The following is a 13,532-nucleotide window of genomic DNA, read 5'->3' on the forward strand; positions in this document are numbered from 1 at the left end:
AGTGAAAACATATGAGTTTTGAAAACATATGGGACAGCTTGCTTGTCCTTAAAATCGTCCAATCATTTGGTACCCTTTGAATAAGAAGCTAGAATAATATTACAATTACATGAACATTCTTCCATATATATTGTGACTTAGCTACTCAATCAGGACAAGGAGCAGGAATAAAAAATGTAATTGTCTGTCCAGCAACTGAGCTAATAAGAACCCATTAAAACATTTTTTTAAAAAAGAAAACAAATACTGTGTATATTTGGGTATTTTAAAAAAAAAATCTGTCTATGTTAATTTGAGGCTCATCACAAGAAATGTAAATTAAAAAAAAAAAAAAAAAAAAAAAAAAAGACAACTGCACACAATGTCATTTGTAGCACTAAGTAAATATAAGAAATAAAGGAGCAGGCATCAGTGTAAGATAAAGATCTGAACAAGTGTGTATGAAAGCTGCCAGACAAAGAGGTAAAGAAAAATACAAGAAAAAACCCATCCCAAAAACAAAACAGTCTACCTTGACTGGGGATCGAACCTCAGACCTTCTGATTACTGGTCAGACGTACTATCATTACACCACAGGGATTCCCGATAGTTGGGACAATTTTAACACTAATATTCTTCACTAATGTAAATGTAAGAAAGCAAATTATCCCCCCCCCCCCCCCCCCCCCCCCAAAAAAAAATAAAATTTTTAATTGACTTTTGATGGTTTTGGAACATTTAGTTATTTGCTTTTGTGTATTACAGTAACATAGACAACACACCTTCAGAGAAGACTTTGCTTCTTTCCAACAAGTGAGGAGGTAAGTCCCCTGATGATTCAATATCTGGTGGATAAGAGTATAGAGCCCTCTGGTGGTCACCACTCTCATCACGTTTGTCAACAATGTCCTTGCACACCTATGGACAGCATTTTGAGACATGATTACTAATTTGGCATTTTAAGCAAACCAACAAATAAATTTATATACAGTTCACTCCGCTTTTAAAGAACATTCTAATGAGGTCATATTTAGAACGTAACAGTCCCAAACCTGTAGAAAACTCAGAAGGGAAGGTCCTACATGGATGGAACATGAAAGCTGGTTCTTAGATGTTATTTTTAGCTTCTCCACTTAATCGACACACAAACCTGAACTCCCAAAGGTGTACAATTAAGTGGAGTCAAATTTATATCATTAAAAAAAATTTCAAATTCAAAGAAAAAATTGTGAATCAACTGAAAATGTATTATTACCTGCGATAATTTTATATATCATAACTTTTAAAATGCTTCACAAGTGATGTATTGTAGTTAAATTTGGTAGCATATCTATTTGAGTAAAATAACAATGCGTTTACCAAATTACATTTGATATTTTCAATTAAAACCCACATCGGAAGGGAAAAATCTGAATTCCACCAAATGTGGCCCCAGAAAAATCCATAAATTTTACAGTTCTTCAGAGCCACAAGGCCAGAGTTTATCCGATACTGAGAAGGAGAAAAATTCTAACTGCTTCCCAGATTGAAACTGATCCCTTTGCTAATGACATGAATGCTCTACCAAGCTAACTGGACCTCATCCCCCAAATATTAAAACAACTATACAGTAAAATGTTAAGATTTGAATTTCATGAAAAAAAAAGTACAATCTGAGTTAAAAAGCATACAATCTTACAAAGGTGAAAAAAAGCATACAAATCAGGGATGCCACCAGGCAAATTAAAAAAAGCCTGAAAACTTGCGCGGACGAGATACAAATCAACGTCAAGGGCTTTGTAGGGATTTGAAAAATATCAAATTTGGAATATTGTTTCAGTACTTATCATTGCAATTGAGAGCAAATAACACACAAAAGAAAGGAGAGTTAACAGTTTTCAAATTGATAAAATAAGGTGCTGAAAACAAAATATAGACAAATTATATAGCTATCAGGGGTGAGAATGACTGGTCACATAAAAGGAGAAACTTTTTCATTGTGAAGATCATGCCCCACCCATGCAACCATAACCTTTAAATTTGAACTTCACTCAAATTCACTGAGATGCGATCCAAAATTTGTCTCGCAGCAATTCCTGACACGACTCGGATAATTTCAAAAGTTGAAAGTGTAATTACATTTGGTGGTTGTAGTAGGGATGATGATGTGGTGGTGGTTGTAGTAGTACTGGTCGTATGGATGATTGTGTGGTGGTGGTTGTAGTAGCTGTGGTAGGAATGCTGATGTAGTGGTAGTTGTAGTAGTAGTAGTGGTGGTAGGGATGATGTGGTAGTGGTGGTAGGGATGATGGTGGTGATTGTAGTAGTAGTAGTAGTAGTAGTAGTAGTAGTAGTAGTAGTAGTGGTCTTAGAGATGATGATGTGATGGTAGTTGTAGTAGTAGTGGTGGTAGGGATGATGATGTGGTGGTGGTTGTAGTAGTGGTGGTCTTTTAGAGATAATTGTGTGGTGGTGGTTGTAATAGTTGTGGTAGGAATGATGATGTGGTGGTAGTTGTAGTAGTACTGGTGGTAGGGATGATGTGGTGTTATTTGCAGTAGTAGTGTTGGTAGGGATGATGATGTGGTGGTGGTTGTAATAGTAGTGGTGGTAGAGATGATGTAGTGGTTTTGGTGAGTGTTTTTCATTCAGTGATAATAATAGCAATTTGTCAAAAAGGAGGAAATGTCTCCGTCTATCAGTCACCAAGTGTAAAAAAAACAGGAACATAGTTTTGTATTGGTATTATGTAATATATTACTATTACTAGTATAAATCCATTCTTATCATTAAACATAAATTTACTTTTGTAAACATTTAATGAATTGTCCTTTCCACATGTTTAAGGCCTACAATGTTATTCAAATAAAAGGCCAGAAAGTGTAGTTTTGTTTTGATTTTTACTTTATAAAGCAGGCTACAATATCTTTTATTTTTTACCGAAACCTAGTGGTTATTCAGCTTATAAATACAACCCAGGAATCTCACAGAAGCCATAGTCAAAATGTAAAAAGACAGAAGAATAAACTAAGCCAACCACCATTGCTTTATTCTAGGCTAATGTATTATCTCTGTATAACCAGATGATTTAATGGATGGTTGCGAAAGAGAGAATAATTTATGAATTGATCTTAGGAATTCTATATCAAAAAAAAAAAAAAAGAAGAAAAGAGAAATGGAAAGAAAGGCAAAGGGAAGAGAGAGAGAGAGAAGAGAGAGAAGAGAGAGAGAGAAGAGAGAGAGAGAGAGAGAGAGAGAGAGAGAGAGAGAGAGAGAGATTTGTCCCTCCCCTTCCCCTTCAACCAAACCATCAACTACTAGCTAATCAAAGAACACCACTGGTCGTCTGTGTCAATTGTGACATCTGCTGCCATTCAGTCTGGCCCGACGTCATAAAAACGCGACAGTCACTAAATTTCACGAGACTATTGCACAGGTGTCAAAATATGACATAAGACATAATGGTGATTTTGTGGTTTTGAGGGAAATGTTTGACACGGCAAATTCAGTGATGGGGATGGGCGGAGATAAACTACCGCGATTTTTTTCTTCTTCTTTAAAAAAAAATTATTCTTTTTTTGAATAGTGACGACGGACAAAAACCGGAGGTTCTGGATTAAAACCGGCTGGTGGTAAAAAAAACGGATTTCCGGCTAAAACCGGAAAAGTGGCATCCCTGACAAATATACTTTTTTAGAATACAGTTGGCAGTCCTGGGAGAGATAGCAATGCTGAAGACCAGTGATGAACCCACTTTCCCGGGAAGGGCCAATGGACCCTACACTCTTAAGGAAATTACACCTACTACTGACAAGGGTGTAAAAAGGAAAACGAAAGATTGATTTTAAGAAAAGTGCATGAAGCCATTCTTAGTTATAGAGATGAATATGTCACAAAAAAAACCCCAAAAAAACAACAAAAAACAGAAACAGCAAACACATCCTCTAACCTTGAGAATATTTCTTCGAAATGTGATGACTTCGAGATCTTTGTTTTCATTGAACTCATTGATGGGTGTTCCAATGAGCATACCTGGAAGAAAAATAAGATAATTGAATACAACAATGTGAATTCCCATTTCTATAAACTCGATAATATGGAAACTGAAATTTATTTTAATATATTATTGCTATTAAATTAGATGACATAAATATTTATTTTTCACTTTTGGTAAATTTTGTACACTCGAGGCCCTAAATGCCTCAAATCAACTTGACAAATTCAAAAGAAATTGTCAAAAATCATAGCACCACAATGGGTCAACACAGAACGAAAGAAGAAGAAAAAAACAGTTTGAGAGTGCCATGAAGAGGATCAAAACAACCTAAAAATAAACACTATGTAAATTAATTATGGTGCGAAAAGATGGATTAAAAAGAAGGGGGGAAAAAATCAACATCACTCTGATTCACTTTCAATGTCTTGGTTCAGAAATAGAAATGGTTTCCCCTTTCATGTCTTGTTTCCTACTCTTCATATTAATTATAGGTTATTCAAAAGACCTCACCATAACTTGATTGTAGTTGCCAGTACCTAGAATTTTTGGCTACAGACAAGAATATTTTTCTGATGAAACAGGAGATTTAGCATCTCTGTGTTCAACAATATTGGACATTGTAGACAAGACATGTATCAGCATATGATATTATCTAACATAAAAACATAATAAAAACAAATAAATCAATAATGCAGGATGTACCTATTTCATAGTTGAGCATCTTTTCCTGTCTGTTACCACGGGGTTCCATGATCTTTAAAATGGGCTGGAAAAGTCGGAGATCACATAAGCGCCTTGTCTCATCATAAAATTCTTCCCGCCTTGCATCCTGGGTAATGGCCAGGAATATATAAGACTCCGGCTCCATGAGCTTGTAGTAAAGAGGATATTTTTTGGCTTCCTGTGATGAAAATGGGAGAATCCAGAGATGCCAACTTTAAATTTGGCTCACAGAAGTTTCAGACACAACTCGTAGGAATTTCAAAGCCGAAAGAGGAATTTTCGCACACAAGAAAAAGGAATTGGAATGGTATTGTGTTTACATATTGTATAGTTCTAAATAGATGACTGATTAGATTTATATTATGATACATAAACACATTGCCAAATACAATCCCAAAGTTTCCTTATTTCAAATGAAGTAAAGCTCCATAACCTAATGGTAGAGATTGTAGTACTGGTAGTAGTGAGGATGATGTGGTGTTGGTGGTTGTTGTAATAGTAGTAGTGATGATGAAGATGTGATAGTGGTTGTTGTTGTAGTAGTAGTGGTAGTGATGGTGGTGGTGGTGGTTGAAGTAGTAGTTGTAGTGATGATGATGTGGTGGTGGTATAGTGGTTGTAGTAGTTGTGGTCGTGATGATAATGACGTGGTGGTGGTTGCAGTAGTGGTGGTAGTGTTGTTGATGTGGTGGTGATGGTGGTTGTAGTACAAATGGTAGTGATGATGATGTGGTAGTGGTGGTTGTAGTAGTAGTCATGGTAGTGATGATAATGTGGTGGTGGTGGTTGTAGTAGTATTGGTAATGATGACGTGGTGGTGGTTGTTGTAGTAGTAGTGGTAGTGATGATGTTGTAGTGGTGGTTGTTGTAGTAGTAGTGGTAGTGATGATGTTGTAGTGGTGGTTGTTGTAGTAGTGGTAGTGATGATGATGTTGTAGTGGTGGTTGTTGTAGTAGTAGTGGTAGTGATGATGATGATGTTGTAGTGGTGGTTGTTGTAGTAGTAGTGGTAGTGATGATGATGATGTTGTAGTGGTGGTTGTTGTAGTAGTAGTGGTGGTGATGATGATGATGTTGTAGTGGTGGTTGTTGTAGTAGTAGTAGTAGTGATAATGATGATGTTGTAGTGGTGAGAATCCAATAGTGTAAGAATACAACATAATCCTATAATTTATGCAATCTGTGATGAAAGATTAGCTTTAGTTTGTGAAGATCATTTCATGTGAAAGCAAAGTACATCCTTTATAAATGTTGGAATCAATATTGAGAACATAATCGATTAGAAAAAGTTTGCTTATCTACTAATAAAAAGGGAATTCCTGGAACACAGTTGCCTAATGGCTCATTATCTTTTTTTTAAATGCTCAATTGCAATTCATATTTCTGTAACTATAGAGAGGATATAATTTTTTATCTTTTAAAAATAAAACTTGAAATCATATTTGTGTTGTCATTTAAAGTAGTTAGAGTTTCACACCTAATAAATCATTACATATCAGTGATGCAATATGTCTTTAAAAAAAATGTTATCCTCCAGAATTACAGGACAAGTTAAGCCACAGTATATCCCAGCTTCTTTTACAGCATTATAGCAAAAACTGCTTGTATTTTCGGTTTCCATTTGAGTTAATTGATGAACAACTAATGAACCAACCATTGGTGGATGGACAGAGAGATACAGGGAGAGAAAAACAACTCACATCCTGAACACTGAATCTACATAGAGAGGTAAGGAAAATGAAAATACAGACTCTACATACTTGAAAATAGTCCATTAGCATGTGGCTCGAATGCCTTTTCAATTTAGCAACGGACACCTCAACCTTCTGACCTCCCAACTTCAAATTTGAAAAACCAGTGATACACATCGTTATTTTTGAGTTATTTGAATGGTTAATCAACAGATCCCATACACCCGAAATTCCTTAAAATAGGTACAGAAAATAGTAATAGGCAAACAAGCAAGATGTATTTGAAACCATGGCAAATATTTATTGAAATATTTGTAAAAAATGTTGGGTTCTTTTTTCTCTCTAATAATAACAGAATACTTGGCAAGACTGCTTCAACAATTTTGGCAAAATTTTCTGTGGATTACATTCTACTAGTAAGTTTTAAAAATATAATTTTAAAAAAAGAAAGAAAAGAAAAGAATTTTTTTTAAAAATACTCACACATAAATTGACTAAACAGCATCAACTATAATCTAGTTTTCAGAATCTTAAAATTATCATATCTAGGCGATTTAACATGAAACTGCCTAACTTGTCTGATCAACTCCATTTAAAATTGGTGTGATGATGATGATGATAAGTCAATAATAATAACGATGATGATAATGATAACAATAACAATAACAACAACAATAATAATAATAATAATAATAATAATAATAATAATAATAATAATAATAATAATAATAATAATAATAATAATAATAATAATAATAATAATAATAATAATAATAATGTTAAGATAATGGTTTCTGTTTATAAGCACAGTCCTCGGGTCTCAAACAGAGCGTGCTTATAGCCAGATCATGCTATAACTGGATTCGGATTTTAAGTCTATGTTCAATGCTCATATTACAGTAAAAATAAATTTTTCTTCTGTTTCCAAATGTACACATTATGGCATACACCAAATAGCCGGTTACCAACCAACCCCCCCCCCCCCCCCACCCCTCCTCCCTGTAATGTTTGAATGAGCTGCTGAGCCTGTTTATTATTATTCAAGATATTTTGACGGCTGTGGATTTTTCATTTCATCACTGAGTTGTCAATTGTTTCGTGCAAGGGAAGCAATGATGTAATAGTGTTCCTTGCAAAGCATTTTGATGTATCTGTTTTTGTTTGTAAATCTTTGTATCAAAATAAAGATTTTTCTTTTAGTTATTTTTATTCACTTTCTTTAACTTTTGTTGCTTTTAAATTATGGTAAAAAAAAATAATTGAGCTTACTTATAAGCGGAGTCCTTTTCGATAAGGATGCTTATAAAGGGGTCAATATATTATAAAATAAAAATTATGTTTCGTGCCTTGAGCATGCTTGGTGCTGGAGTGCTTATAAATGGAGACCATTGTAATAATAATAATAAGGTCCGTAATAATAATAATAATAATAATAATAATAATAATAATAATAATAATAATAATAATAATAACAACACAGCAGGACCTCAACATAGGGAATCTTTCCAATCGCAAAACCCAGCAAATCAGGATGAAATTCCAGGGAATAGAATTTCTACGTGTAATAATTTACCTCTCTGGCAAGAGACACTGAACCTGACATTCATTTCTAAGATTTTATTGATACTTACATTCCACAACTCTCTCTTGATAGCCTCTAAGGTAGCATCCCTGCCACACATGAGGGGCACCATGACTCCTGTTGGCAACAAGCAGTCAACAGACACCTGCTGGGGCATCAAATGGTGCTCCCATAGTTCTCCTGAACTCGGTGGCATTTTTTTCTTTTTCTCCTTACTTTATCGCCTCATCACACTATGGATTGGAAATATAAAAAAGACGAATGATGTAAAACATTTAAAGGTAAAGATTGAGAGCATCTCGTGGTCACAAAAAGTCTTGAGCTATGATATGATGATGAGTGTTCGTGTTAGTGTTGGTATTGTATAAATTATAAAAGTAAAAGTAAGTAATTGTAATCCAACTCCCGACAGTGTCTGGATAAGTTGGAATTGGTGAAAAGTTTTCAATCATTTATACAGGCCAAGTCCATATTGGGACAGACGCTGTATTGGCATGCTTCCTTGGGAACTGAATACTTTCTAGACCATATATAAAAGTCATAAATCTAGTCATATCCTTTTGGAAAGGCTCAATTCTCCAAGTCCAAGGGGAAAATGTCGACCTTAGCTAAGTGAAATGGAGCATAAAAAGGTAGCCAAAATAATATATGACTAAATTGAATTTTAGCCAGCACTGTGAAAAGACTGCTAACAAAGCAAATAAAACCCTGGGACTTGTCAGAAGATCTTTCGACTATATAGACAAACCCATATTAATATTAACCACTCTTTTTAAAAGTCTAATACGATCACACTTGGAATATGGAAACTGTGTATGGGACCCCCCATAAATAAATTAGATGCTTTACTAATTGGAAATGTCCAATGTAGAGCCACCAAACTTGTTCCTAAAATTTCAAACCTCAGCTACGAAGATAGACTCAGAGCACTAGACCTCCCTAGCCTCATGTACAGAAGACTAAGAGGAGAGCTAATTGAAACTTATAAATTGACCAACGGTCTCTACAAAGTAAAGATTACCTCACATTTAACAAGGACAAAAGTCAAAAGAACAAGAGGCCACTGTTACTGTTATAAACTTGCCAAACAAAATTGTCGTTTAAATTTAAGGCAGTGTCTACATACACGGTAACCGGGCACCTAGCCTCAGGATCTACGTACATGGTAGCTCCGGTAACTGGTTTGCCGCTACAATACAAGCAATGGATAGACCTCGGTCTGTGTGTGTGTGTGTGTGCGTTAGTTTTAAAAATCAAACAATACAATTTAACCCATTAAAGGCGAGATTCAAGGTTACCATGTACGTAGATCCTGAGGCTAGGTGCCCGGTTAGTAACGAAAATAATGATAACAAAATATCTGCATTATTCCTCTTTGCATCTTTAATTGAACCCCCTTAAAACTTTTAGTAAAAGCGAACGGCAATTTCCAGTCATAACTTTCTTATCGGCGAGTTGGGTCACAATTTGACTCCCACTGCTGCTGCTCACTAAACTACTAAACTGCCTAAAGTTATCGTGTACGTAGACACTCCCTAAATTTAAACAGCCCAAAAAATTTATTTAGTCAGCGAATTGTTGAGACATGGAATAGCCTGCCTAAAAAAAAGTTATAGCGCCAAGCATAAACAGCTTCAAAATCCAAATTGACAGTTTCTTGCAGGATCTAAAATACAGCACCGATTTCTCATTGAAGCCTGCCCTTCGACCTCCACAAGTTGGTGGAGACCGATCCAACAACCACATTCATAATTAACAACGGGCCATCGGCCCAGCCCACTACGATGAGCTCATACTCATAAGGTCAAAAACTGTGTGAAAAAAAATATCTGTAAATAAAGAAAAGAAAAGTTTCGTGTCGAGCAGATTACCCAGAATTAGAATAAACGTTTAAGTTTAAACAGTATCAGTATCAGTATCAGTATCAATACACCAAAATCGAAGACGACGACAGACTTAGACTCGTAGATTTGAGTTTGAGGGATTTAGGTAGATGCTCGTTTTAATTTTAATATTTTTCAGTTACCTTTTACTGATTTTAGCATTATAAGAATAAGGGTTTAATCTACCCTCTCTTATACAAAAATATAGGAGCATAAATTAACGTCCATCCTTGATTTAAGGGGTTGTATTCAATCACTTCTGTTCCAGACTTCACCGATGTGTGCCCTCACTCAGTGCTCACCAAGAACAGCTGAAAGCCGTAGGTAGGCAGGAAATGATACCTATTCATCTCTTCCGAATCAGAAGTGATACCAGGTAATTAAAATGTATAAAAAAATAAGGGAAATAATATAAAGACCAGAAATAATGTCGTCGAGTAATTCAGCGAGAGACCAACAACAACAAAAAAAAGTAAATAAATACAAAGAAAGGAAAGAAAGAAATGAAAACTAAAAAAGAAAACCAAACAAATAGAGAGGGGTAATTATGACAGAATTCAAGCGCATGTCAACACCAAACGTTGGACTTGGATGGCGTTTGCACATGTCTGACCACAGTCTGTGCGTCTGACCGTAGCCGTTTGACCGTCCTGTGTTATCTATGGGTCTGACTGAGGCTGTTATTAGTAGGGGGAATTTGGCCAAAACCGTGCAAATTCGGGTTGAAAGCATGAAAATGTGCATACAGGATACCAAGATCCCTTCAAAACCCATCTGTTATAGAACCACTCTGGCAATCAATCATAACGTTTCGGTTAAGGCCTAAAATTGTCCCTATAACAGCTACACAAGGGAAATAACTGCGTAAATAAGTAAATACATTATATATTTTCTTCATATATTCATTTTATTAGGGGAAATTGGACTAAAACCGTGCGCATTGAGATTGAAAGCATGAAAAATTAGCATACAGGTAGCTAAGACCCATATAAATGAAACCTGCTACAGAACCACTCTCGCAATTTATTATAACAGTGCGTTTTTAGCTCTTTTATTTTTCCCTATATAGCATTACTTATTCAAGGAAAATAACAAGAATACAATGTGTGTTCAATAATTTAAATATATTGTAGTATGATGGTTTCATACTTCTTGTATTTTTTTAAATAGCACTTTCTGTTATGGTCTCCTTCTATTCGTCTTGCGGTATGCTGCGCGCCGTCGCACTTAAGTGGGGAGAAAGGATAAAACCAGTGGCGCACCTCGCTTCAACGTCATTCGCCTCCCGACTCACGTCGGGGGCAATCCTAATGGGATTCAATAGTCGTACCGTCACTTCCTTCCTAATGACGTATGGTAACTTAGTAACACTGGCTCTAAACTATCGGAACAATGGCGGACGCCGTATGAAATATTTCTCCGGCGAGCTTAAAAGCGTATCCAGAGGAAAAAAACCCCATCAATTTGATCATGTTTTGACTTTTACACATTCTGATCACAAGGTATATGAAAAGGGAATGAAAGGTTCTCGCCAGCATGAAGAATAAAAAGTAAAGATTTTCTTTGTTTAGAACCAAGATGGCCGCCGTTGCCAGGCTCGTGACATCAGACTACTGAATCCAGAAATAAAACTATTAGATAGTAAGATTTAATAGTGTGTTATTTCTGTTTCTTTATTTGACAGGTATGTTGAACTTTTATTATTAACATTGTCATAAGCATTATTATTATTATTATTATTATTATTATTATTATTATTATTATTATTATTATTATTATTATTATTATTATTATTATTATATTATTGCTGTTGCATTTATTGTTTTAATTATTGACATCGTAATTTCTTATTTTATTCATATCATTTCCATGGATTGTTAATGCCTTTGTGTAATGACAGTAAATCGAATACGTGCCAGTATAACTTGTATCTGTCATGAGGAAAATACTTAGTCTAATTAATTGATTACATGAGTGCTAGTAATAATCTGTTTATCACGATTACAAACTTACCACGATCTTTATTATTGGTGATTTGTAAATAATATCGGCCTATTCTAATGTTGTTGATGTAGTTATCCTGTCACTGTCACATCCCTTCCATCTATCCATCTATATCTCTCTGTATCTATCTATCTATCTATCTATCTATCTATCTATCTATCTATCTATCTATCTATCTATCCATCCATCCATCTACCGACCGACCTACGGACCTATCTATCTGTATACTTATATATCTGTCTGCCTATGCACATATGTACCCATCTTTATATATTTACCTTTCAATTACTTAGTATGAGATTACAGTTGGCTACATATCAATCTACCTAATAATCTATTCAACTATCTGTATGCCTGTCACCTGATACACATATAGGCATAAGTACCTATTGTCTGACTAGCTGTATGCTCAGTTATCGGTCTGTCTGTCAAGCTTTCTTGGTCATTAATCGTTATAGTTGTATAATGTCCTGATGATGCCCTGCATCATCGAATTATACCAAACTTGTGAGATTGTTGGTAGTGATTTATATCTTATGCTTTTATTAATGATGTTGGCATATTCGATGCCATTATCTTACTTTGTAAATATTCATGTTTTATTGATACATTCGATTATCATTATATTGCTAATTTTGGCCACATCGCCACTCGACTCACGTTGAGGGCTGAGTGCCAATCTTCTTCTTATTATTATTATTTCGATGTCACTATTTTACATTGTGAATATTACAAGGTTTAATTCTATGGAATATTATTTTATTACGTTCAATTATCATTTTATTACGTACTTATGTTGGCCGTATCGCCACTCGACTTACGTTGAGGGCTGAGTGCCAATCTTCATTTTCTATTCCATTATATAACATGCATTGGTCATTCGCCTCCCGACTCACGTTGAGGGCAATCCTAATTGAAATAAAACTATTAGATAGTAAGATTTAATAGTGTGTTATTTCTATTCTTTATTTGACAGTGTCGCCCCTTCCTTAGAACCAATCACGACCCTGAGCATTGCGCGAGAAAAAAAAAAAACTCAGCATATCTCTTGCGCAAAATAAGATCTTGTTTTGTTCTATCACTCCCTCTTCATTCATCCCAAGCCTCAAGAAGCCTGCCACGCTGCCTGCCAAAATAGCGGCACTGGCAACTACATCTCATTCTCAACATCAAAAACTACACCTCATTATCAAGAGATATCTCGCCACCAAACCTCTCAGGACAACTCCATACATCCTCCCTATCAAATCTCTCTCATTTACTCCATCGACTATATTACACCTTCCTCATCAAAAACTATACGTAACTTGAAGAAAACTACAAAGAGGCTTCATTATTGTACCCCCTGCAACCCAAATAACAAGATACAAACAATAACAAGATTATTACATATTATTGTTGACCATTTACAGTAGCTAACAAATGGCTTCGGGTGGGAACAGTACAGATACTGGACGTTTCGGGGGAAACCCTTCATCAGCAAAAGGAACGTTGGAAACATAAAACAAACTTTATGTAGTAGGAATTGTATTCCTGGGTGGTTGAAGACGTTAGCGTGGTGTTATCTAGTTGACATACTAAAAACTTGTCCCATCTGTCCCTGCGAGAAGTTCTTTTTGTCACTGTAATAGGATTCTATAGTCTGATGTCACGTCCGCCCGGCAACGAGCAACTTGGTTCTAAACAAAGAACAAA

General features: G+C 35.4%; 1 protein-coding gene across 3 annotated transcripts in view; it reads right to left on the reverse strand.

Moving 5' to 3' along the window:
- The window catches only part of LOC144970455 (phosphatidylinositol 4,5-bisphosphate 3-kinase catalytic subunit alpha isoform-like), a 35,742-nt gene extending 25,541 nt beyond the window's left edge, over nucleotides 1-10,201 (reverse strand). The window contains exons 1-5 of one of the 3 annotated variants that reach the window (XM_078910119.1): nucleotides 9,977-10,201; nucleotides 8,000-8,183; nucleotides 4,658-4,856; nucleotides 3,908-3,990; nucleotides 762-897 (exon numbers count right to left, since the gene is read on the reverse strand). In XM_078910119.1, coding sequence (XP_078766245.1) covers nucleotides 762-897; nucleotides 3,908-3,990; nucleotides 4,658-4,856; nucleotides 8,000-8,146 — 565 coding nt within the window. In that variant the 5' untranslated portion in view covers nucleotides 8,147-8,183; nucleotides 9,977-10,201. Of the gene's footprint in view, nucleotides 1-761; nucleotides 898-3,907; nucleotides 3,991-4,657; nucleotides 4,857-7,999; nucleotides 8,184-8,971; nucleotides 9,100-9,976 lie in introns of those variants that run through there. The other 2 variants (XM_078910121.1, XM_078910120.1) reach the window with 2 other exon arrangements.
- Nucleotides 10,202-13,532: the final 3,331 nt, after the last annotated feature.

The sequence above is a fragment of the Berghia stephanieae genome, chromosome 4 (assembly GCF_034508935.2).
Source record: "Berghia stephanieae isolate SIO BIC M18660-M18661 chromosome 4, UCSD_Bste_1.3, whole genome shotgun sequence".
Lineage (NCBI taxonomy): Eukaryota > Metazoa > Mollusca > Gastropoda > Nudibranchia > Aeolidiidae > Berghia > Berghia stephanieae.